Raw genomic sequence first — 24,693 nt, 5'->3', positions numbered from 1 at the left:
GACAGACAGACAGACACAGACAGACAGAGACAGACACAGACACAGACAGACAGACACAGACACAGACACAGACACAGACACAGACACAGACACAGACACAGACAGACAGACAGACAGACAGACAGACAGACAGACAGACAGACAGACAGACAAGAAACAGACAGAGAGACAGACAGAGACAGACAGACAGAGAGACAGACAGACAGACAGACAGACAGACAGACAGACAGACAGACAAGGAATGACTGACTGACTGACTGAGAACCTCAGTCGGCACCTTGTAAATCAACATGATTGCGATAAACTCCACTTAAGGATCACTAATGCATGCTGGGAAAGCATACCGACCTTTGGCCATTACTGCCAATAACAGGAAGCAGCAGTCTGTAACGAGCTTCACAGTTGATCCATCACACCCCAAATAACATTTACAGTATCTGCTGCAGGTTCTGCTGCCCGGCCCGCCTCTTTTAATAAACTGCCCTTACCACTCACAGTCTTGTTGTTTAGCCTACTGGTATTTATTATGACATTTACAAACCCTGGGTAGACAGGCCACACAAACTGAATAGAGATGAGGAAAACATATACCATCCCCTGTTCACTGAGGAATCGGACATAAAGATTGATTTGTCCCGTACAATGGATAACGGAGCTCCACTCCAACTGTGCCTGCAGCCCTGCACGCACAATAACACTGTCAGGCACACTCGAGGGCTTTGTTCTGGCCCTCACTCTCCCCACAGTGAATTCACAATTCACACTGGAGCCAAACATCAGTTGGACACAATATGTGTTTGTGTGTGTGTGTGTGTGTGTGGTGTGTTTGTGTTGAGTGGTGATGTAACTAGGGCTGGTCCTGTTTAAGTAAACTTCTGATTAAGATCACAGCAAGGAGATACTGAGGAATTCTGGTGGGCTTTTGTACACACACACACACACACACACACACAAACACACACATACAGGACAAGTTAAAAGTGGGTGAAGTGGGTGTAGTCCAACAACAACGTGGCTTATCAATGGCCCAATAATATGAAGCTGTTTTTCAATGATACGTCCATTTTGCAAATGCTACCTCAAGAAGCTGACTTTGAAAGCTGGGCAGAGGGAGCAGGGGGAAAAGGGTGGAGGAGGGGAAATGTTTCCTTCTCAGACTCAGCCCTCTTCTCTCACACGTTCACAGAAAACACACACACACGGAGAGAAGTTTTGGGGGAGGTCCACGCGCTCCAAGAAGCTGCCCGAAAATGAAGTAAATTAAATAGGTTACCAAGTCGGCTGACGCTCGAAACGTAACTATATGCATATTCGATTGTTAATGGTGTCAGGTTGTAAAGATTTCGCAAACTTTAAGCGAGACAACACATTTCAGAAGACAATACCTTGGTCTTAGAGCATCGGAGTTTTCCCACGTTTTAGTAGGCGGACGGACAGTGTTCATCTAACTTCTCCTATACATGAATATTTCAAATCAATTTTTCGTCGTGAAAACTGTTAACCTCCTTGGTGTGGCGTTTCAATTCAACGTGAACTATTTTTTCTTTGTTTCAATAGAACATTAATTTGCTTTCTCGCTCTTACCGCAGTCAATGGCTGTAAAATTGGACACTATCGCTCCGGAGGACTGCTAAAACCCAAGACATTATTTACGCGAATTGATGGTTTAATTTGCATTTTACTTGCATACCAGCTACATTCACCGTTTTCGGATCTTCTTAAGACCTTCTACAGGTAGTGATTATGCATGATTTATACGTTGTAATTTTGCCAGTTCAGGTACCAGGGAATTTAATGGAAGATGGGTTCGTTCCATACGTGACTTGAAGTTAAAGTAAAGTCCTTGCTGCAGAATACCTCTGTTGCCAATCGAATTATCGGCTTAACTGTAATGTTGTGTGACGGACCCATGTACACCAAAATATTTGTAGCCTACTTCTCATGTTTGAAGGGAATAACATTATAACTACATGCTGAATCTGCAAGGCATATATTTTCCCAGAAAGTTATGCAATGCTGTTGATTTATGACTAGGTAACTTGTCTGGTGTTTTGTAAATAGGCTTTTTATATGGGTCTTATATGTTGATATTGTTTCTTGCGTTTCCCTCTCACCTGCGCGCGCGAACACACAAACACACCCTCCAATTGAATGCGCGGTGGGTCAGAGTGATCCAAAGGTCAGGATCGTTGACAGGCATTTTTAATAGTCTTCTGTTCCACATGTCATCTCCAGTGAGTTCTATGGAGTGTGAGTGAGACATGTGGAGCGTGTGTGAGGATCCTCACTCCGCCTCCCCCCCCCCCCCACCACAGCGACTACCTAGGAGAGCGCTACTGCGTTTGGGATGCTTTCAGAGAGTAGCACTGTCCAGCCTGAGCAGAGTCGTTTCCGACAACTACTTCTACCGCCTCAGGCGTACTTTGAGCAGAGCAGTCAGTACGCTGGAGTCTGGCCACTGACACACACACACACACACTCTGTCTGCAGTGTCAGCTCTCGTTCTCGTCCCTGTCCCCCCCACCCATACCCCTCTCAGCTGTTTTCCAGCTCTGGCTGGCAGACGCTAGCGTGGGCCTGTGCCGGGAACCGTCTGCTCACTCTGCCAGCTGTTCCAGATGAGTCGGTGTGTCGGTTTTCAACGGCTCTCGACAGGAAGTTGAAGACGGATCACATTCGACAGGGAGGATGAGGCGCCCGCCCGGAGGAAGGTGTTGAGAGCGAGAGGTTCGAGCGGTTGGAAAGAGCGGCGCGGCGTATGGGAGGGTTTTCGGTGCAAGGGAAGATTTGAGAACAGGAGAAGCGGATGATTCCTAAACCCGAGGGGAAATAGTTATGAGCGGACGCAGCCGCGGAAAAGAGTGCGGGGTCATTTCGGATGACGCTTCACAGAGTGGGGGTGAGAAGTTCTTTTCCTGGCCTAGCAAGTCCCTGCCACCTGGATATGCGTGTGTCTTCTCACGAGTCTGTCTGAACAGAACACGGAGGGGAACGCAGTCCCACCCCCTCGCCGAGGGCTTGTTTGCATCGCAGAAACACGGCGGCCGTGCTGCTAACCCCCCCCCACCCCCACCCCCGCTCCACCCTGCCAGCCTTGCCGGGAAAGTAGAGCCATCTCAGTCCTCTTGACGGGTAGGAGAGAGAGAGGAGTCCTGTGTTGTGTGTGGAGGTCACACATGCAGTAAGACGCTGGGGCACTGAGATGAGACGCTCTCTCACTCACTCCCCCCCCCCTCTCTCTCTCTCCCTTTATCTCTTTGACTCTTGCTCCATCGGTCTCTCCCTCTCTCTCTCCAGCTAAAGCTGGCTGTCAAGGCCCAGTTGAGATTCTCCACCGTAAAACCCGTAAATCTGCACACAGACTCATTCATTTGAGAGACTCTTAAATGTTAGTGTGGGGCTGAGTTACAGGCGGTGTCTGAGGTGAGGTGCGCGCACGCGTGTGGGGGAAAGAGAGGGAGATACGCGAAGGGCGTTAATGACGCCTTCATAAACGGGATGCACTACAGTATATTATAATACTTGTCAAAGTCAGGGTCACCACTCCTAACAACACACACACACACACACACACACACACACAGTTCATCATGAGATGGCGTGTGTTGCTGCAGCCAATGCCTGCCGGTGTCAGTGTTGCTATACAGGCTGTGCTGATCATGTTCGTGGGGGAGGAGAATCTTCTAGAAGGCCTTCATGCTTGTATATCTTCCTTATAGCTCCCCCTCCTCTCCTTCCCAACCAGGATGAGTGTATGTTTTCTTGCCCCCACTAATATGATGACACCCCGGTTTCAAAAATGTGTGACTGACTCGACCAAATGGTGTTGTGTTGCCAGGAAGGTGTGCTACACCCACTGTGAGATGCCACAGCTTGGCTTTATCGCACATCTGATGGGCATTAAGGTGTGACAGCTGCTCAGTTAACTGTGTGTGTGTAGGTGTGTGTGTGTGTGGGTAAGACAAATGTGCTCACCTCACATGTCCTCTCAGAGACAGCTGTGAGGGTGAGAAGGTCTAGCGAGGTTAATTAGACTCCTCTACACCGTGTGAAAACAACCTCCAGAGGCTGGGAGGCTAGGTCCCAGATCCAGGGTCCCAGATCCAGGGTCCCAGATCCAGGGTCCCAGATCCAGGGTCCCAGATCCAGGCTCCCAGATCCAGGGTCCCAGATCCAGGGTCCCAGATCCAGGCTCCCAGCCCAGCCTGGCAGCATGAGACAGGAGAGCTGATCCGGCTAGATCCCACCCATTAATATTTAGCTGTGGTCGTTTTTGCAGAGTACCATAGACCAGGCCCAGACCAGAACCAGCATGTTCTACCCCAACTGGACCCTGCTGGTCCTTCTGGGCCTTCTGTTCCAGTGCCGTCTGAACCAGGCCCGACCGTCCCTTTCCGAAACCGACACAGACTCGGGTAAGAACGCTCTCTCTCCTCTCCCCTCTGCTTCGCTTTAGTTTGATGTAACTGGAGTTAACAGACAGGGCTGGATTGTATTAGTTCTAGCCTGTGTGTGTGTGTGCGTGTGTGTGTGGCGTGGGCCTTCTCTTCCTCCTCTCCTTTGTTAGTGAAACTCTTTCATGTCAGGCAGAGGTTCTGGTTAGGAGCTGAGAGCATGATGTTCTAATCCCTCCGACTGCCATGTGGAACTGGTATGGTCACCGGGGAAACGCTTCATTTCTGTGGAGCAGTGCTTCGTATACATATTCTAAACATGAGCCACATGACAAGAAACAGACTTTTGAAGGTTTCGTTGTTTTGTTTGGAAGCATCTTAGAACGTTTTCTTGGTGGGACCACGGTTTGGCTCCTCAAGCACAGACTGTGGTCTGGACATCCGGGCCAGACAAACAGCAAGCCGGACACACGCACACACACACACACACACACACAATCAAAGTATTATGTGCAATGCAGAAATCTAACTCGGTGTAATATAATCTCAGTTTGGAGCCATGTGCGTGTGCATGCTTGCTGGTGAACTCGCCTGTGTGTGTTTTTTCAGTTCCAGCCATCTGGCATCCAGCTGAGTGATACCGTTGTTTTCGAGGCCCGTCAATTCTTGTTTTTCTCCCAGTCGAAAACACGGCATGAATGTTGCTTATCCGTTCCAGACTCTTCCATTGATAAAGTCCTGATCACGGTCCCACTGCGGGTGGTCTGAAACATCGACAGGTCACGGTGTATCATCCGCACGTTCTGGGTTGCCAGGTTTATGGTTGCCAGGTTTAGGGTTGCCATGTATAGCAGTTCTGTGGTATTGTGCCCCTCTACACCCCCCTCCCCCGTGGCTCCTTCCCCCCTGCCCCCCCTTGGCTTTGTTCCTGCCTAGGCGGGTGAGGGGGTTGGGGTGGGGGGGGGGGAGGAGATTAGTGTGTTTGTTTGAGTGTTTAGGGGACCTTTCATAGCGGTGGGGGGGCGCGGGGAGGGAGGTCTGTGAAGTCCAGGAAGTGCTTGTGTGCCGCGCTGAGTCGTGGCGACAGCTCCTGTCTTGTCTGGGGATGGAAGCAGAGGCGGGGGCCTCGTTCACCGTGACCTGGCTCCATAAAGAGAGGGGGGGGGGGAGAGGTCAGGGGTTAATCCGGTGGCTGTTACGCCTGTCCCCTCCGCAGGAGCTTCACACCACCCTAAACTCCCGCCCTTCCTGTTTTCAAACAGAGACGCACACGGTTCTTGAGTTGTCATGCATTGTGTCCTTGGCCTTCGTTTACATTTGAATTTTAGTCGTTTAGCAGACACTCTTATCCAGAGCGACTTACAGTAATTACAGGGACATTCCCCCCGAGGCTAGTAGGGTGAAGTGCCTTGCCCAAAGACACAACGTCCTTTGGCACGGCCGGGAATCGAACCGGCAACCTTCTGATTACTAGCCCGATTCCCTAACCGCTCAGCCACCTGACTCCCTTTCAGCTGACCTGCTGGCTTCTTCCGAAGATGAGGAGGATGACGAGTCGTCCTCTGAAGAGAATAAGCTGTCCAGCAATCAGAAGCTGCAACGTAAGCCTGGTCGCCACTCTCCTCCTCCTTAGCTATAGAACTATCTAGAATCTAAGAGTATAACATTCTCCTCCTCTCTTTCCCGTCTCTCTCTCTCTCCCCCCCCCCCCCAGCAATGCTCCCTCAGTGGGTAGCCCCCAATAAGATGGAGAAAAGGCTCCACGCCGTTCCCGCCAGCAAAACGGTCAAGTTCCGTTGCCAAGCCACAGGGAACCCCGCTCCCACCCTCCAGTGGTACAAAAACGGGAAAGAGTTCCGCAAAGACCAGCGGATCGGAGGCTTCAAGGTGTGTATGTGTGTGTGTACCGTGAGTGGGACCAATCCCTAAAAACGACTTGTTGTTTTCACACTCGTTCTCACTCTCTCCAACCCACCACCCCCGTGTGGCTCAGATCCGAGACCATATCTGGACCCTGATCATGGAGTCCGTGGTCCCCTCCGACAAGGGCAACTACACGTGCGTGGTGAAGAACGACCACGGCAGCCTGTCACACACATACCAGCTGGACGTCGTGGGTCAGTGGACGTCCCTTTCACAGTGCCCAAGTTGACCTTCTGTCGGGAGAGACCGGGGTGGCGGTGTGGAGGAGTGTGTTCATTGACAGTACCTATGTGTGTGCGTTTCAGAACGTTCACCTCACAGACCCATCCTCCAGGCGGGCCTGCCCGCCAATCGTACGGCGGTCGTGGGTAGCAATGTGGAGTTTGTGTGTCGAGTGTTCAGCGACCCGCAGCCTCATATTCGGTGGCTCAAACACATCAGCATGAACGGCAGCAGAGTGGGGCCCGAGGGGGGGCCCTACGTACGGGTCCTGAAGGTACCAAAACACACACACACACACCAGTCCCACTGACAACCACTGAACTGTTTCCGCTCGAATCTCTGATCAACTCTAGCCCTCCTTCTCCCCTTCCTCCTCTCTCTTTCCCTCTCTTTCCCTGTCTCTCCCTCTCTTTCCCTCTCTTTCCCTCTCTCTTTCCCTCCCTCCCTCCCTCCCTCCCTCCCTCCCTCCCTCCCTCCCTCCCTCCCTCCCTCCCTCCCTCCCTCCCTCCCTCCCTCCCTCCCTCCCTCCCTCCCTCCCTCCCTCCCTCCCTCCCCCCCCTCTCTCTCTCTCTCTATCTCCCCCTCTGCAGACAGCAGGGCTGAACACCACAGACAAGGAGATGGAGGTGTTGACGCTGAAGAACGTGTCTCTGGAAGATACTGGGCAGTACACCTGTCTGGCTGGGAACTCCATTGGGGTGTCTCACCACTCTGCATGGCTCTCCGTTGTCGAAGGTACACACACACACACGCACGCACGCACACACACACACATGTAGACACACACCTGCCCATACTGTTTGTTGTCCACGCCAGATAAAGAATTAATGCCTTCACCCCCCCCTCTCCTCCAGACCGCCCGCCCTCCCCTGTACCGTCCCAGGCCTACTTGGAAATCTTCATCTACTGCTTTGGCTTCTTCATCATCATCCTCATGGTTTCCATAGCAGCCGTTTGCCGACTCTACTGTGTTCCCAAGAAGAGCGACTTCAGTAGCCAGCTGACTGTTCACAAGCTCGCTAAGAGTATACCCCTCAGGAGACAGGTAATAGACACCCTTACTCTTTCCTCTCTTTCTCTCTCTCTCTATTTTCTCTCTCGCTCTCTTACACACACACACACACACACACACACCTAACACCAGTTCTCCCTCTCCCCCCCTCTCTCTCTCCCCCTCTCTCTCACCCCTCTCTCCCCCTCTCTCTCTCCCCTCTCTATCTCTCTCTCTCCCTCTCTCTCTCCCCCCCCTCTCTCTCTCTCTCTCTCTCTCTCTCTCTGTATCCCTCTCTCTCTCTCTGTATCTCTCTCTCTCTCTCTCTCTGTGTGTATAGGTGTCCATAGACTCCTCGTCCTCCCTGCAGTCGGGTGCCTGCCTGGTGCGTCAGTCGCGCCTCTCCGGTGGAGCCACGCCCATCCTGTCCGGGGTGTCGGAGTACGAGCTTCCCAACGACCCGCAGTGGGAGCTGCCCAGAGACAGGTGCCCATGACCCCCCCCCCCCCCCCACGCTGTAGCGCCTCACTGAGGAGATCACGCAGAGATGTGTGTGTAACGTGTGTGTCTGTGTGTGTGTCTGTGTGTGTGTTCAGGCTGTCCCTGGGGAAGCGTCTGGGTGAGGGCTGCTTTGGCCAGGTGGTTCAGGCTGAGGCGGTGGGCATCGACAAAGACAAGCCCACCCGCCTCACCAAGGTGGCCGTCAAGATGCTCAAAGGTGAGGGACACTCGGCGAAACCATGTGGGCCGATGGCGTAGCAACACGCCTGTTACTATGGCGACACGGCTAGCGGAAGCAGCTGTCAGCGGTCCTCCCTGACTTAACGGCTCTTCTTCCTGTGATGGTGATGTCACATCCTGTTTCGGTGTAGCGGACGCCACGGAGAAGGACCTGTCTGACCTGATCTCCGAGATGGAGATGATGAAGATGATTGGCAAACACAAGAACATCATCAACCTGCTTGGGGCCTGCACCCAGGGCGGTGAGTGTGTGTGTGTGTGTGTGTGGGTGCCAGTGTTTTTGTGTTTGAGTAAACGTGTGTGCGTTCACTTTCGTTAGATGTAACTGGAGTGAATCGGCAGGGCTGGGGCATGTTGGTTCCAGCCTGTGTGTGTGTCTGTGTGTGTGTGTAAAATCCTCCTCTCCGCCTGTGTCCAGGTCCCCTGTATGTGGTGGTGGAGTACGCGTCCCAGGGCAACCTGCGGGAGTACTTGCGTGCGCGGAGGCCCGTGGGTCTGGAGTACTGGAGCGGCCCCTCGCAGGCCCCCCTGGGCAACCTGGAGCTCCGCAAGCTGGTGTCTGCAGCCTACCAGGTGGCCCGGGGCATGGCCTACCTCGCCTCCCAGAAGGTCGGTCCCCTCACCCTCGGGGCCTGTCTGGGTTTGTCTGTCGGTCTGGCTTGCCCTGTTTCGTAGGAAACCTCTGTCTCTGTAACTGGCTCCCCCCTGTCTTCCTCCTTTCCCTCCCGCAGTGCATTCACAGAGACCTCGCAGCCAGGAATGTGCTCGTCACCGAGGACAACGTGATGAAGATAGCAGACTTCGGCCTGGCCAGAGACATCCACCACATCGACTACTACAAGAAAACCACCAATGTAAGTGGGAGACGAGATAGCTGGAGGAATGGCTGCGTGGATGGGATGGGATGGGATGGGATGGGAGGTTAAAAGCCTTATTTTCCTGACAGGGTCGTCTGCCTGTCAAGTGGATGGCGCCGGAAGCGTTGTTTGACCGCATCTACACACACCAGAGTGACGTGTGAGTCTCACCACCGAACGTCCTCAGACAGTCTCCTGTCGTCTCGTGTGTGCGTGCGTGTGTTAGCCGTGCGGGCCTGTTTGCTCTGTCTTTATTCAGTGTGTGTCCTGCGTGTGTGTGTGTGTGTCGCAGCTGGTCTTTTGGCGTTCTGCTGTGGGAGATCTTCACCCTGGGGGGTTCTCCTTACCCTGGTGTTCCCGTAGAGGAACTCTTTAAACTGCTGAAGGAGGGACATCGAATGGACCGGCCCTCTGCATGCACACAGGAGCTGTGAGTACACACACACACACTCTGACACACACTCCCTTACGTGTACCTACACACACTCTTGCACACGGTCTGTCTCTCACACACAGACCCTCTCTCACACACACACACACACACACACACTCTGACACACACTCCCTTACGTGTACCTACACACACTCTTGCACACGGTCTGTCTCTCACACACAGACCCTCTCTCTCTCACTCACACACACCCTTAGACACTCCCCCACATCCTTACACACGCACGCTGACCCGCCCGGTGTGTTGCTAGGTACCTGATGATGAGGGACTGTTGGCATGCGGTGTCCTCTCGCAGGCCCACCTTCCTGCAGCTGGTGCAGGATCTAGACCACACCCTCTCTCTCATGGCTAACCAGGTAACGCCACATCCCTGACAGATGAAGTGCCTGTCGTTATTGAAAACGTCCTCTCTTTGTCTGTCTGTCTCCCTCTTTCTCTCTCCCTCTCTTTAAGTTGTGACTAGGGGGCTGTTTTCGTGTTGTTTTTGACGTTTTTCGTCCGTTTCATTCGGTCTGAGATCGTGCATCAGTATGATTAAGTAGGTTTCGAATGTCCGGTGTTGTGTGACTCGTGGCTGACTGGCAGTTTTTCCTGTCCAATGAAAATAAAAACAAAAGAAACGACAAAACATCTCTCCCTCCCTCTGTGTAGGAGTATCTGGACCTGTCCGGCCCCCTGGTCCAGTACACTCGCGTCGGTTCCGACACCTACTCCTCCTCTGCCTCCGTCGTCTCCCGGGGCACCACGTAGCGTACGGCACCCCTGGGCAGTCTGGACCGTGCTGGACTCACCCTCAGCAGAGCAGACTACCCTGCCTGACACTCCTGGTTCTCTATACAGGCCTGGCCGCCTCCTGGCCCCATTGCCCCCTCAGAGGACTCTACCTCTCTGCACCCTGGCTTCTCCTTGCCTCAGTCCACTGGTCTCTCCTGGTTCTGGGGCCTGGTTCTGAGCTCTCCTATAAGCTCCTGTCTTTCACAGAAACCTAACCAGGGCGTCTGGAACTCTGCTCGGAGCCCGCAGACGGACGGACGGCGAAGCCGCAAGGGCGGACCCACGGGCAGGGTTCCGGTGGAGCCCGACGGAGACGTGACCAAGACCTTCCAGAAACGCAGCCAGGAAGTGTTTCTCAAATAGTCTGCTCCCGGCTCGAGAAGTGAGTCTGAACTCTTAAAGAAGAGGCAGGCCTGTCTTCTTCACCCACATCTGCGTCTGACTAATCGTATTGGATTCAAAGGGAATGTAACCAATCTTTGTTTGTTTGTAAATACTGTATTATATATCAATATATATATATATATATATATATATATACTATTCACCCTACTATTCTTTCTGTACATGGTTAGTTGTTTATTACATTTGCCTATTTACCCTGTCCATGAGTGGGCTGCTATTTCAGTTTTGCAAGCTGTTTTCTATTACATTTCTATAAGAAAAAAAGATATGCTCCAATATTTGTTGAATAAGATAAACTTCTAGCCACAGTGTGCCTGTGTTCCCATCCCATTCAGATCAATCAGAAATCTTGATTGGTGGTTTTAGTGTTTTTTATGTGTTTTCTCTACAGGTTATTGCAGTATTACAGTATCACCACAGTATAGTTTGATTTATGCTCCTGCTGTTATTAACAACAGTATTACTTCATGTCTTCGATGCTTGGCTATGACCTCAGAATGAACTCCTTGAAGTGAATAGACAACACTACAGTTTTCTAATGGATATCATTGACGATAGTAATGTTTTTATGAATTTCATTTTGATGATAATGCCAGTGATGATGTTCATAGAGGCTATGCACTTATCTCCCGTGGATGTAAATCTGCCTTTGCTAAGGAAGTATGAATAAAGACAACGTTATACTCTTGGGGCAAATCTGTCTGGTTTTGAATCATTACCTAACGTTGCATTGAGGCATTGGCTTCAGAGGAAAAGTCCATCTGCTACTTTAGAGGTCAAATCCACAGCAAACTTGAAGCTTGAAAGCGTGTGTGTGTGTGTGAGAGAGAGAGAGAGAGAGAGAGAGAGAGAGAGAGAGAGAGAGAGAGAGAGAGAAAGAGAGAGAGAGAGAGAGAGAAGGGGGGGAGAGATTGATGGTGGGAAGAGAGAGGCCTGATTGGTTGCTACATTAATCACAGATGGACCCCACACTGGGGAGGAGCTGCACACACAAACTAGGTCCAGCCTCTTGACAGCCTCTTGGCTGAGGTTCAGATGAATTGGAAAGGGTTTGAAGGTGCATTTCCTTCCTGTCGAGTGGAGCTGTTGTGTAACGTAGGAGAGCAGCCTGTCTCTGGGTCAGTCGAGCTCCTTGGACTCTGGAATCGTGTTTCCGTCCTCGAATGTTTTATGTTTCAGCCTTCTACTGTTTTTGGTGTTTCAGTCCTCAAGTGTGTCGTGTGTTCCAGTCATGGAATGCTCTTTATTGGAGTTCTATACTAGTGTGTGTTTCTCTCCCCCTCTCTCCCCCTCTCCCCCTCTCCCCCCCTCTATCCCCCTCTCTCCCCCTCTCTCCCCCTCTCTCCCCCTTCTTCATACGTTCTACTGCCGGGAAGGCCTCGTTTCCAGAGTCCTATCAAGGGACTGGATTTTTAAAAAAACGACACGTCAGCATGATGTGTCTTGGTATCGGGTGATCTTGGTTTCCCTGAACTGCCCAGCTTGTGTACAGACTGACTCTCTTGTGGAGAGCAGCCCAGCTGCCTGTGTAAACAGCCTTCGCGCCGAGTTTTCTCAGGGCTGCCGTTAAACAGCTCTAATACCCTGAAATGAGGGCTGTTAAGACTGTTAGCCATCTGCCCTATCGTCCCACTGATGGCTGCGATGACACACACACACACACATTCTACCCCTGATGACTTGCTTAAGTGGGGGCTATCAATATCCTCCGCCGAGTTGTTAAAAGCAAACACCTCGATGCCCCGTCCCCTGTTCTGTTGCTGGCGTTCTCTCCTGGGGGTCTCTGGGAGGGCTGGGAGGAGAAGGGCTCCAGGGGTCTGAGGTGTGGGACAGTTGGCCCTGCAGACCCCTCCTGGTGCTGCCAAACACCTCCGCATGGAGGAGGAACGGCGAAGACAAACACCCGTTTCTTATGAGTCGCATTCGCATGTCGTAAAACTGCAGATCCTGTATACTTAGGGTGGATCTTTGCATATCGGCCCATGTCTATTAGCAATTAAGATGTGTGTGTGTGTGTGTGTTTGTGTGTGTGTGTGTGTGGTGAGAGAAAGAAACTCACAGCCTCAATAAGTAAGCTATTACCCTGTTTTCCTCTGAAACAACCTTTCATTGTCAGGCTGAGACACCTCCGTAGGGCCAACCCCCCTCCTCATAGAGCACCATGGTCCCAGAAGTGTCACATGGTCATTAGGAGCAGATCCATCCTCGAGCATCTATCAACACAAGCCCCCTGACCAGGAAGAGGCCCATTGGATGATCCACGGCCACACTGGGACTGGGGATTCCTTCTTAGGTTACAGCCTAGAGTCTATCTCTTAACGCTGGCTGTGGTTATTCTGTGAAGCCCCGGTCGAGTCCAGCAACCTGCAGACCGATGAGGCGTACCACAGAATGTGATTTAAGAAGCACTTCTGTGTGGGAGAGTCACCAAGTCTGTGTGAATGAGGTCAGAAGGGGAGAAAATCCCCTTTGGTAAGCTGTTACCTGGCAGTTAGCTACACTGGGTTTGGCCTGGTAATCCTATCCAGTCAACAGCTGTAAAAACACACTCATTTCATTTAAACAGCTACTATAGCTATATTATACTATGCTATAGCATCATTCTTCTACAATGTCACAGTCGTCTTGGAAGAGGAAAGTTACTAGATTCATTTGTACAGAGCTGTGGTCTAAAAGAAATCGACATTTCCAGTCTCTCTCGCTGTTTGACTACACTGCTACCTAGTGGGCATCAATTTAACCAACAGCTTGAAACAGTACATTTTCAAACAGTTGGGGTGAGATGCATACAATCACACACAGCCATAAACTTCATATCATTTATTGAGGACAAAAGCCCATCCGACTCAGTGTGGTAGAGTACCTGACTGCTACCACACCGATTCAAAAAAAGGCGCATATCTTCTACACACACTGCGTCACATAACCACATAATACCACCACAACTCAAACAGTTCACCATCTCACCCCCCATGAGGCCTGAGAGACCGCTGGGACATGAAAACGGAGACAACCAAACCCTCAAGGACACAGACTGCCTCCGCGACCAGCGTGGGAGCTTCTCTGTATGTCTCCAAGGGCTCAACTTCAACACATCATATTCAGTCAGACCAATCACAACACAGCGGCCAGCAACAACAGACCAATCACAATACAGTGGCCAGCAACAACAGACCAATCACAATACAGTGGCCAGCAACAAGCATGATCACACTACTCGATTAAATACAAGAACAGGGTCATAAATTAACTTAAGAAAATAAATATTGATGATGCTAATCATAATTAGATCCCCCATCTTTTTCAAATAGAATCAGTATTACCAATACTTGTGTTTAGTTTTACATTTCAAGTCCTCACTTTAAATGTATTCTTTTTTGTTATGGAACGTACACCATGTTATTGAGTTGTGATAAAATATTTACATCACATTCTCCATGCCAAATTATTTAGTAGTATTCATAGACAGAATCAAATCATCACATATCATTGTCTAAACACTACAAACTTGCAGTTAATCATATGAATAATAGCCTTTGAGAAGAAAGCCGTTTGCATGTGTGTCTGCATCAGAGTGCATGGAAAAGCATTTGGCATAGTGCATGTCAAATGTGTAACTATTAACTTGTATATGTGTGTGTGTGTGTCTGTGTGTATGTGTGTGTGTGTACGTTTGACCTTTTCCCCCTACTCTGTCTCACTCTCCTTCAGAGATCTCTTAGCAAACAGGTGGTTGGGGTCCCGTCCGTTTTGGCTGGACTGAATAGTGAAAATGGGCGACGCCATTGGGTAGCGCCAGCCGCCGGCCGCCTGGCCAGGGGAGGAGCCGGACCCGGAGGGGCAGGGCTTGTTCTGCAGCAGCAGGTACAGGGTCTTGGTGTCTGGTCCCAGCCTGGACACCAGGCCTGCTCTGACCACAGACACCGTCTGCTCGTCACAGGTGAGGAGAGACCTGAGCAGAGTGCTGTAATATCTAGACACACACACACACACACACACAGTGTTAGAGGGACACATCTCAGGCTCGTATGCATGGCATATCAGGTACATATTAGTTGTATGGACTGTGGGTGTGTGTATGTGCTCGAACACATGTCTGTGTGTGTGTGTGTGTGTGTGTGTGTGAACTCACTTATTGGGGAAGTGTGCAGGTACCTGAACCACCTCTCCGATGGTGTCAGGGTTGCTTTGAGCCACACTGCAGATGTCCAGCTTGGAGTAGCACTCCTCCTGCACCTACACCAGATGACACAACACAGTCACATGACACAGCAACCTCAACAAATCACCACTGTAACAACGGTGTCACGATTCAGCATGCCTTGTTGGGAGTGTGTTTTACCTCAGCAATCATCTTCTGGAACTCTCCACAGCGGCGGATGGTCTGGAACACTTTAGATGTGACACCGTTTGCGATACAACGAAGGCTCTCCTTCACGAAAATCTTCCCCTGCGAAACCACACGTAAACACACTTGGTTTTGTAGTTGGTAGGTGTAATGCATAATTGTGTGTGTGTGTGTGTGTGTGTGTGTGTGTGTGTAGACCCTATGTGTAAACAGAGAGACATAATTATTACCTGCGTGTCGAAGGTTGAGGCTGTTTGGAGGAAAAGTTCGCAGATTTCGTGCATTCCATCAGTATCACAGGTGGAGTTCTCAAGACAAGCGAAAGTTCCGCAGCCCACCGTCAGAGCCCCGGTCAAACACCTGGCCACGTCCGCTGAGGGTACACACAGGGAAACAAGGACCCAATTAATCTTCAACTCTAAACGTTTTAAAACACTGTTATTTTGTGCCATTCATCTCACACAGCTTCCACGGTGGTTTAGCAACCATTTACTCACAGGGGCTGTTGGCAGAGAAGCGGGCCCGGCGGGTAGAAGCCTCTTCTGGGTCTGACTGAAAGGAAGCGGCGGTCCCCAAGGTGAGGGAGACGGCGAGGCCGAGAGAGATCAAGACAAATTTCGCAAACATTTTTTCTATGGTCCAAAATGCTGATGATAGCAAGTGTGCTTTCTTCTCTGGTCCGTTTGCTTGGCTCTCTGATGGTAAGTTACTGCATGGGCCGCTTTTATAGGACTTTAGGAATTAAGAATTCCATTACACATTAACCCCCCCTGCGGTTTTTTACAATCAGTTCAATCTACAAAGGAGGTGCGTGGACTAAGGAGCGACGGAACGTAATTACCAGACTCTTTCCATCCACACTTTCCGTTTAATTGCATGTGTGACACCTAATTATTATTAATGTACACGTCGAACTAAATACGGAATTTATTATAGCCTAATACAGTATAGGCCTACAGTATTTTTGTGTTAGGTCTTTGCTTACTTTTAATTTAACGAAACAAAAGTAGGTTAAACAGAGGCAGCATGGTGCACACGTAGGATTTAGAAAAAATACAAGAAAAGGTGATCCACAATGCAATACTGTAATCTGGCATGACTGTGGTTTAGGAAAAGTTAACTTTTCAATGTGTAAACGGCCTCAAACATGGGCTGGGCGAACAACGCAGCCACTGCCTGGACTTAGCCTAAAAGCCACACAGTCGAGTTTTATTTATTTAGGTCGAGGAATTCCGGTCTGGAATTCTCCTCATTTTCATGGTTTATTATGCGTCTTTCCTCCAAAGGAAGTGTACGGATATTGGAACCATCTGTGCTAACATATGGACGAATGAATCCATCTCTATATCTGTCGCTATCAGTGTTTTCATTCTTCTCCCTTTCAGACAGATATGAAAGGGCTTTTTTGGACTGCTCCCGTGAGACAGAGGGCAGGTCCATTGTTCCGTTCAGGAATTCATTGGAACCTACCTTGTTGAGATAACTTTTGACCAATCTGGAATAAAGAAAAAAGTCGTTTGAACTCACTGACAAATATGAGTCCATAAGCCTGCTGGTATGTGCATAACAGGTAGGCCTATCATTAGCGGAGCTGGGGATGTGAAAAAAGCAGTGTGTGTGTGTGTGTGTGTGTGTGTCATTATCAGAGGGGGCTGGATATTCCATTACGATCTGTGGGAAACCTAGTGACCCTAGGTTGACCTCCGTTGACCTCCTTAGGCTAAAGGTTTATTGCTGCGATATGCATCTCGGAGGTGATTGCAGAGAGGAAACGCTTCCTGTTTTAGCTTTCATTAACTTTCTCCTCATTCGCTCTCACACACTTTCTCTCCAAGACTCCCATTCGCTTCATTCATCGGGTATCTCACGCAGTACCAAAAAAGAAAAAGTGAAAACCAGTCATGAGTTTGTGTATTTATTGAAATATTAAGAAACAAAGAAAACACAGCAATGTGACAACGCAGAACCCCATTCCAGATATTGCAGCCTGAACAGTGGCACATACACACATACAGCATGGGTATCAAAACCTTCTAAATGTGGTATTGTTAGTCAGTGACTGACTCGAGGCACTGGTCCATGTTCTGATTCTCCACCTTTCCTTCCTGTAAAAACGTGCATTTGTTTCTGTTCACAGTTGGAAACAGCGGATGTTGACTCCTTGATGTTCCTCTACTTGGCATCCCTCCCGTCCAATCAGCCTCCTGTCTCTGGTCCCGCCCTTCCCCATCGGCGTCTCGTCATCCAATCAGAACTCCTCATCCCAGCCAGACTCCTCGTCGGGGGGAGGGTCATCGCTGTCGTCGGGGAAAACGTCAAAGTTGCTGGTGTCTAGCGGCCCTTTCACCTGAGGGGGGAAGCAGAAGGCACAAAGCTGTCACCCGCGCGCGTCTTTCGGCCGCGTGGGTCTGGCGAGGACGCGTCCCGCTCTGAGGGTGGAGGTTGGCGGTGTGGAGGGCGGGAGGAGGACACTCACGGTGGGGATGAAGGGGGGCGCCAGGGTCTCCTGACGTAGGCCCTCCCAGTTGAACCCTTCGAACCACCTGAGAGACAACAGCGGCGTCATCTCCTCTGCTGATGGCTGTCATGGCTACGGTCGTGTCCATAACAGCCTGTTTGTGGTCGGTTTTCGGGGAGAATCTTACTTGTGTTTCTGGATGTCCTTCACGCCGTTCTTCTGGTTGCCCAGCCTCTCCGAAGGATTGTCTCTGGAGACACACACAACACAATTCATCGGGAATTTCCTAAGTGTGTATTTGCGTGCGTGCGTGTGTACTTTTACCTGCAGAGGCGCTTGATGAGGTTGGCCGCACTCTTGACGATTTTCTTGGGGAACTCCACCATGTCAATGCCTCTCAGGATGATGTTATAGGTTTTCATTGGGTCTGAACCGGAGAAAGGTGGACTGGAGAGAGAGAGAGAGAGAGAGGAGAGAAAGAGAGACAGGAGAGAGAGAAGAGAGAGAGAGAGAGAGAGAGAGAGAGAGAGAGAGAAGAGAGAGAGAGAAGAGAGAGAGAGAGAGAGAGAGAGAGAAGAGAAAGAGAGACAGACAGACAGACAGACAGAGAAAGAGCATTAGTCCTGGTGCGATAGTGTCAGTGGCTAACAGACGGTGTGTGGAGGCCCCTCCCATGACCGGCGCTGAGGACAAGCCGACCTGCCGCTCAGCAGCTCGTACACCAGGATGCCCAGGGACCAGCAGTCCGCCGAGGTGTCGTGGCCCTTGTTGAGGATGATCTCCGGGGCCACGTACTCCGGAGTCCCACAGAACGTCCAGGTCTTCTTCCCCAGACCCACCTTCTTAGCGAAGCCAAAATCCACCTGGGGGGGGGGGGGGTTAGGGTTAGGGTTCATTCCAATTCCGTTTCGATTCCGTTCATTTCACAGACGCTTTCACCCGAAAGCCAGCCAGACACGGTGCATGTACAGCAGGAGCGTGACAGAGGACCGTAGACCAGGGCCAAAACACGTGTCGACTTTCCTCACCTCCAGACTTCCTCATTTCCTGGTAGAGCTGAGCGAAGCCACTCGACGAGCTTCAGAAAACGTGACTGCACCTGATTTATCATGGCTCAAGTGCTCTATAAGAGGCGAGTCAGTGTGCATGTACGTGTGTGTGCGTGTGTATACATCCGCGTACCAGCTTTGCGTATCCACTCCGGTCCAGAATAATGTTCTCGGGTTTCAGGTCTCTGTAGATGATCCCTCTGCAATGGAGGAAGCCCAAAGCTTCCACGATGCAGCCAGTGTAGAAGCGTGTCATGCCGTCGTCGAACGAGCCCCTGCAAAGCGCGCCGAGACAGAGCACGCTGAAGGAGAACTTCGATCGAGGCCGAACACGCCTCCGCGCGCAACTCAACGCAGGCGGCCACGGACGCAAGGCACACACGCACAAAACACACGCGCGCTTCTCTCTCTCTCTCTCTCTCTCTCTCTTTCCTACACACACACCTGTCTCTCAGTAGTGTCCACAGTTCTCCTCCCATGCAGGCTTCTAACAACATGTAGAGGTACTTTGCATCACGGAACGTTCTGTACAGCCTGAAAAGGAGAGCACGAAAGCTTTACTGCTTTAGAGCGGGTAAGGTGTGACGACGCGTGTTTTGTGGGTAGACGCCGTGTATACCTCACAGTGAAAGGGCTGTGAGCCTCCATCATAATACGTCTCTCTGACAGGATGTGACCCTGCTGGCTGGTGTCCAGAATGTGCCGCTTCTTCAGAACCTTCATGGCGAACGAGCGACTGGTGTCGTTCTTCAACTGGACCTGGTTCAGATGCACACGAGAATGAAAAAACACCTTTTGGCGCATCCACTTAAGTGAAGTTAAGCACCCGCCCACGCGTCCACACCCCCCCCCCCGCGCGCGCGCGCGCACGTACCAGCTCCACTCTACTGAAGCCGCCCATACCGAGGGTGCATATGACGTGGAAATCCGAGAGAGACACGCTGGAGAAGAACCCAGCCTCTGCCTCCAACCTGCGGAGAGACCGGCGGGGCTGCCGTTCAACTTTTTGGAGACCAACATCCAGCTTGGCCTAACATCGTTCCAACATGGCAAAGGCAGAGAGAGGGAGGCCCCCCACGATACTCACTTGGCCTTCAGCTCATCACTGTCATACTGCTCTTTGTTGACCTCACCCAGGCCTCCGATAAGCTGCTTGAAAGACCTGGAGGACAAGAAGAGAAGCAGAGATGAACACGTGAGGCATGCCAAGGAGCCTCACGGAAGAAGGACAGGAAGCAGAGGGGGAGCAAAGGCGGGAAAACTTGGTTTCTGACATTCAGCACACTATCTCCATTGGTTGGCCTGATTGGGTGACACACAGGGTCACCCAATCAGGCCTCCCGAGCCTCACTCTCTATCGATGACCAGGCAGGTGACGTCCCCCACAGCGGTGAGACTGGCCGTGCGGACGTCCTCTCTGGTCGGGCCGGTGGAGAGAAAGAGCGGAGGACAAAGAAGGAAAAGATTTCTTTGTGAAATTGTCCAACTTATCTCGATATTAGTATGTGTTTACCATTTTGTGGTGGTCATGGTCATTTTTTGGTGTGTGTGTGTGTGTGGGGGGGGGAGGGTTTACGTACCCTTTCAGTGCTTGCTCTCCAAACCAGTCTCCTCTGGAGAGTGTGCTTATAAAGACAGGCTCCTCATTGGGTGACTCCTGTTTACTGACTGTCAGCTGAGGGCAGAGGTGAGAGGTCAGGTGCCAACATTTTGGGGGACAACCCAAGATATCTACTTCCTAGATGAAATAGAAATCTCGAAGCGTCATTGGCCGGGTTTCCCCGATTCGTAAAGAAGCTCTTAACGCTAAGAGCGTCTTAAGAACGCTCTAGAACGCTTTTAGAACGTTTTTAAGAAGATCTTAGCGTTAAGAGCTTCTTAACGAATCTGGGAAACCCGCCCATTGTATGCTCGTATTGTATTGCACTGGATGTGACCGAATTTTGCACCATCGTTGCACCATTCCAATGATCGCGATTCATCTCTTGATCTTCCTAACCTGGCCCTCGCTGATGATGAAGAAGGTGTCCCCCGCAGCACCCTGGCGAATGATGTAATCACCATCGCTGTAATGAGTCTGAGAGGGAGGGAGAGAGAGAGAGAGAGAGAGAGAGAGAGAGAGAGAGAGAGAGAGAGAGAGAGAGAGAGAGAGAGAGAGAGAGAGAGAGAGAGAGAGAGAGAGAGAGAAAGAGAGAGAGAGAGAGAGAGAGTGAGAGATCATAAGAGAACAGAATAGGGAGAGTGAGAGTTATATAACAAAAACATGTCGAACGCTCGATGAGTGCAACATTTTACCCTGAGTGTTATGTGTGTTTGAGAGCTGTTTCAGTGTCTCTACGGGTAATGGCATGCACACACACACACCAACACACACACACACAAGCTTGATCAGATGGAGAGAACAGCTCGTAACCAGAGCCAGTCTGGATTATACACTGATACTTTAGTGTGTTTGCTTGGAGACAATCCGAAAATCCCCACCTCCTCCATGACATCTGCCACCTTACTGAGAACATCCTCTGGCAACGACTGGAACGAAGGAACACTGAGGGGGAGAGAGAGAGAGAGAGAGAGAGAGAGAGAGACAGAGAGAGTGAGAGAGAGAGAGAGAGAGAGAGAGAGAGAGAGAGAGAGAGAGTGAGAGAGAGAGAGAGAGAGAGTGAGAGAGAGAGAGAGAGAGAGAGGGGGGGGGGGTAATGTACAAAGTAGGGTTTCTGTCCACCATTGGATACGTGTGGTGTGGATACATATGTCGAGGGGTTATACACGGCGTGGATTTACAACGGCTTTTACCTGTGGATGAACTCCATGTACTGGGAGTGTTTAATGAGTCCAGTTCGCATCATAATGGTCTGGAAGCCTTGTCTATCGATTGCCCACAATGTTATATCTGTCAGGGCTGGAGGCAGGGGGAGAGAGAGAGACACAGATAGAGAGACACAGAGGGAGAGAGAGAGATGTGAAGGACCTCGGCATCAGCTCAAACAAAGAAAACCCTCGCACTCTACCACTTGAGCACCAAATAAAGTTGCCTACATGAATGCATAATTGAACATAAGGACCCACTGACATGGCTAGCAGCGAGAACAGAGATAGAAAGGGTTAGAAGGGACGAGCTAAACCTATCTAATGTGCACACACACATACACACTAACACACAGTGAATGTCTCCACTGCTTCCTTTCTTCCTCTTTTTCTTTCGACACAAACACACATGCACAGATACACACACACACACACTGAGATATATGTCAAACTGTCAATAAATCTCTATCCAGAGTTAAGCGGTGATAATTGAACCTCTTTCCCACCCCACTCCACTGATGATTACCCTTCAATCCCACTTAAGGCGGACACTTAAACACACACACACAGTGTGAAAATGTAAAATCAAACAGCTTGTTTAGAGAAAGGGTTTCTCTGGCTGAGAGAGATTTCGCGTAGGAAACAGAGGAAGGTCAGAGGTCAGCTTCTGCTTTGGGTTTTCAAAGATTTCTGCCAGCTGGATGTTGCTAAGCGACATCCATACATGCGGGATCCTTATCAAAGCTGATTCCACCCCCGGCCCAACAAACCGCCATCGCCGTGGTTCAACTCCATGCCGCACGTCACCACCCATCCGCCGCCGGAGCGTAATCAAGTGGATCAGATGGCAATGACAGAGGGAGAGAGAGGAGAAAGAGAGGAAGGACAAGTGGGGGCAGAGGGAGGAGCAGCTGGCTGTCGATGATGTGGGGGCATGGTAAACGAGGGGAAGAGAGGAACCACCCCCCCCTCTCCATCTCTCCTTCTCCATCTGGGGTGTGACGAGCAACATGAATCCTTAATTCGTGTTGGATTCGATAACTGCGAGATTTTTCGAACAATTAAAGCGCTCACATCAAAGCTGATCTCGATCGCGCGCACACACACACACACACACTCACACAAACACACCAGAAAGGTTAGACACCATATCTCACCCCAATCAATTACTCAGAGAAATTGATTATTTTAAGAATTTATAAAACCCATATATAATACCTTCATAACATGGAGAAAGAGACATGCATACAAATGAGAGACAGGAAGAAACTGAAAAACAGGGAGAGATGATAGAAGCGTCAATTTCAACTATCAATGCACAACACCAAGCCAGTTCCTGGACACACAGATTGTTCCGGATAAACAAATGTGAATAGATATTTGTGTATGTGTGTGTTACCGGTTACTGTAGCAGTACGGGTACAGTTGTACAGGATGGCTAGTTCTCCGAATACTTTTCCTGGGCTGATGGTGCACAGCTTCTTTCCTTCTTTAGTCACCTCTACCAAACCCTCTGCAGACGCACACACACATACACACACACACACACACACACAAGCACCCGCACAAACAAACACGCACAAACACATTGAGTTCCTACACAGATTGGATGGCAGTGTGTGTACGGTACTACATCATCAGATAACAAGGGCAACAGTCGTCGACAACATCTTTGTAGTTGTGTTTGTGCTTCTTTGAATTAAATGTCTGATTGTGGAGGTGTCAGAATCAGATGACTCATAGCATCCCAGCTGGCCCTGAGCTGTGATTCTGTGTATGTCTGTGTGTGTGTGTGTGTGTGTGTGCGCGCGTGCGTGTGTGTGTGGACGTACCAAGCGAGGCTTCATGGGGAACCTCTGTAGTTTTAACAACTTTGATCAAAGTGCCAGACTGGAAGCTCACCGTGACATCACCTGATATACTGTGTCTCTCCGCCTCCCATTCTCCCCTCTCCTCCTCTCCCCTTCCCTGTCTCCCGGCATCCCTCTCTCCTCTCCCTCTCCCCCTCTCCCCTGTCTGCTGGCATCCCTCTCCCCTCGAACCTTCCCGCTACCTCACCCTCCAGCACGTAGACCAGGGAACCATCATCTCCCTCCTGGATGACACAGCAGCCCTGGGCCAGACTGGTAGGGTGCATGCAGTCCATTATGGTCAGAATCTAGGAAAAGAACGGATGCCACGTCAGCTCTCACTGGCTCGATTTCCACTTACTCCTATTTCAAAGAGAGTCACTGAGAAAGGCAGACAGCTTGTGGACATGGAAGCCTTTGGTTGGTTACCTGTCCATGTTCGAGATGCTTCATGAAGTCATTCTCCAACAGAGCCCTCTGAATCAGATCTCGAGACCTACAGAAGGAATTGGGAAGCCATTGGTATGTGTGTGTGTGTGCGTGCCAGAGAGAGAAAGACAGAGAGAGTGTGTGAAAGAGAGTGTGGGAGAGGCAGAATGGGACTTAGCTGGTGTGTACTCACTCTTTGCTCTTGCTGTAGCTGGTGAGGGTGACATGTGTGAGCTGGGCTGGATCCAGAGCTGTGGGTTCGGCAGAAATGGCCTGCCTTTTGATGCGCTGAGGTTCATCAGGCACCGTTGTGGACGAACCGGGTCCTAAAGGGTCTATACCAGCGTCAGACCGTATCATAAACATATCATATCATAAAACCACCATATCACAACATATACACTCTATGTCGTAGCGTGTGTGTGTGTCGTTGTCGGTTTAGCTGTAGTGTAGGGAAAGATAGGCTACCTGTACCCTCCGACTCCTCAGCGTGACCAGGATGTTGGAGAGCATTGCGGTGTTTGTCGAGCTCTGTCTGTAACTGCCCAATCAGGTCATCTTTAGTGTCCAGCTCGAGTTCCAGCTCATCTATGAGGGAGTCTCGTTGCCGAAGCTCCTCGATCTTCAGCTGCAATGCGAACTGCATGTCCCGCAGGGTACCCATATCTCTGAATGGACACACACACACCTGCACATTATACACACACACACACCTGCACGTTATACACACACACACACACCTGCATGTTATACACACACACACACCTGCACGTTATACACACACACACACCTGCACGTTATACACACACACACACACACACACACCTGCACGTTATACACACACACACACACACCTGCACGTTATACACACACACACACCTGCACGTTATACACACACACACACCTGCACGTTATACACACACACACACACACACCTGCACGTTATACACACACACACACCTGCATGTTATACACACACACACACCTGCACGTTAT

General features: G+C 50.5%; 3 protein-coding genes across 9 annotated transcripts; 1 reads left to right on the top strand and 2 right to left on the bottom strand.

Annotated features, from left to right (window-relative positions):
• Positions 1-1,209: 1,209 nt before the first annotated feature.
• On the top strand, positions 1,210-11,445 carry fgfr1b (fibroblast growth factor receptor 1b). Its single transcript, XM_084693297.1, has 18 exons — positions 1,210-1,295; positions 1,590-1,734; positions 4,280-4,415; positions 5,909-5,995; positions 6,109-6,281; positions 6,388-6,511; positions 6,623-6,813; positions 7,130-7,274; positions 7,394-7,584; positions 7,871-8,016; positions 8,127-8,248; positions 8,403-8,513; positions 8,690-8,880; positions 9,003-9,125; positions 9,218-9,288; positions 9,421-9,558; positions 9,830-9,935; positions 10,231-11,445. Exons 3-18 carry the CDS (start codon positions 4,313-4,315, stop codon positions 10,327-10,329), a joined length of 2,121 nt encoding a protein of 706 aa, XP_084549423.1. The 5' UTR covers positions 1,210-1,295; positions 1,590-1,734; positions 4,280-4,312; the 3' UTR covers positions 10,330-11,445.
• A 3,000-nt stretch (positions 11,446-14,445) lies between these two features.
• On the bottom strand, positions 14,446-15,733 carry stc1l (stanniocalcin 1, like). Its single transcript, XM_084693784.1, has 5 exons — positions 15,604-15,733; positions 15,337-15,479; positions 15,101-15,208; positions 14,891-14,994; positions 14,446-14,731 (listed from the first exon to the last, which is right to left on the bottom strand). The coding sequence occupies exons 1-5, from the start codon at positions 15,731-15,733 to the stop codon at positions 14,446-14,448; spliced, it is 771 nt and encodes a 256-aa protein (XP_084549910.1).
• A 1,275-nt stretch (positions 15,734-17,008) lies between these two features.
• Positions 17,009-24,361, bottom strand: LOC146220564 (cGMP-dependent protein kinase 1-like). 7 transcript variants are annotated; one of them, XM_084693641.1, is made up of 20 exons: positions 24,163-24,361; positions 23,891-24,023; positions 23,698-23,764; positions 23,477-23,576; positions 22,818-22,931; positions 21,407-21,512; positions 21,095-21,158; positions 20,613-20,690; positions 20,194-20,288; positions 19,965-20,030; positions 19,701-19,775; positions 19,488-19,584; positions 19,233-19,372; positions 19,058-19,147; positions 18,747-18,888; positions 18,264-18,427; positions 17,889-18,011; positions 17,752-17,814; positions 17,583-17,649; positions 17,009-17,453 (listed from the first exon to the last, which is right to left on the bottom strand). In XM_084693641.1, exons 1-20 carry the CDS (start codon positions 24,359-24,361, stop codon positions 17,355-17,357), a joined length of 2,082 nt encoding a protein of 693 aa, XP_084549767.1. In that variant the 3' UTR covers positions 17,009-17,354. The 7 variants fall into 7 exon arrangements, with proteins under 7 accessions (XP_084549767.1, XP_084549765.1, XP_084549768.1 ...); XM_084693639.1 differs by having other exon boundaries at positions 23,891-24,032; positions 24,166-24,361; XM_084693642.1 differs by having other exon boundaries at positions 24,166-24,361.
• Between the last annotated feature and the right edge of the window lie 332 nt (positions 24,362-24,693).

This window comes from Hypomesus nipponensis, chromosome 27 (assembly GCF_054491055.1).
Source record: "Hypomesus nipponensis isolate SF chromosome 27, ASM5449105v1, whole genome shotgun sequence".
NCBI lineage: Eukaryota > Metazoa > Chordata > Actinopteri > Osmeriformes > Osmeridae > Hypomesus > Hypomesus nipponensis.
The sequence above is the reverse complement of the archived record's forward strand: the minus strand, read 5'-3'. Positions and strand labels throughout refer to the sequence as shown.

What these genes read in the sequence shown, in the direction of transcription:
- stc1l (XM_084693784.1), bottom strand. Translation starts at nt 15,733, where the DNA reads ATGTTTGCGAAATTTGTCTTGATCTCTCTCGGCCTCGCCGTCTCCCTC. An exon ending in CCTCAACCTTCGACACGCAG is followed by an intron (nt 15,209 to 15,336) that starts GTAATAATTATG and finishes GTGGTTTCGCAG; the next exon opens with GGGAAGATTTTCGTGAAGGA. An exon ending in TCCAGAAGATGATTGCTGAG is followed by an intron (nt 14,995 to 15,100) that starts GTAAAACACACT and finishes CATCTGGTGTAG; the next exon opens with GTGCAGGAGGAGTGCTACTC.
- fgfr1b (XM_084693297.1), top strand. Translation starts at nt 4,313, where the DNA reads ATGTTCTACCCCAACTGGACCCTGCTGGTCCTTCTGGGCCTTCTGTTC. An exon ending in AGCGGATCGGAGGCTTCAAG is followed by an intron (nt 6,282 to 6,387) that starts GTGTGTATGTGT and finishes CGTGTGGCTCAG; the next exon opens with ATCCGAGACCATATCTGGAC. An exon ending in ACTACAAGAAAACCACCAAT is followed by an intron (nt 9,126 to 9,217) that starts GTAAGTGGGAGA and finishes TTTTCCTGACAG; the next exon opens with GGTCGTCTGCCTGTCAAGTG.
- LOC146220564 (XM_084693639.1), bottom strand. Translation starts at nt 24,361, where the DNA reads ATGGGTACCCTGCGGGACATGCAGTTCGCATTGCAGCTGAAGATCGAG. An exon ending in AGCATCTCGAACATGGACAG is followed by an intron (nt 23,577 to 23,697) that starts GTAACCAACCAA and finishes TTCTTTTCCTAG; the next exon opens with ATTCTGACCATAATGGACTG. An exon ending in TACATGGAGTTCATCCACAG is followed by an intron (nt 21,159 to 21,406) that starts GTAAAAGCCGTT and finishes TCTCCCCCTCAG; the next exon opens with TGTTCCTTCGTTCCAGTCGT.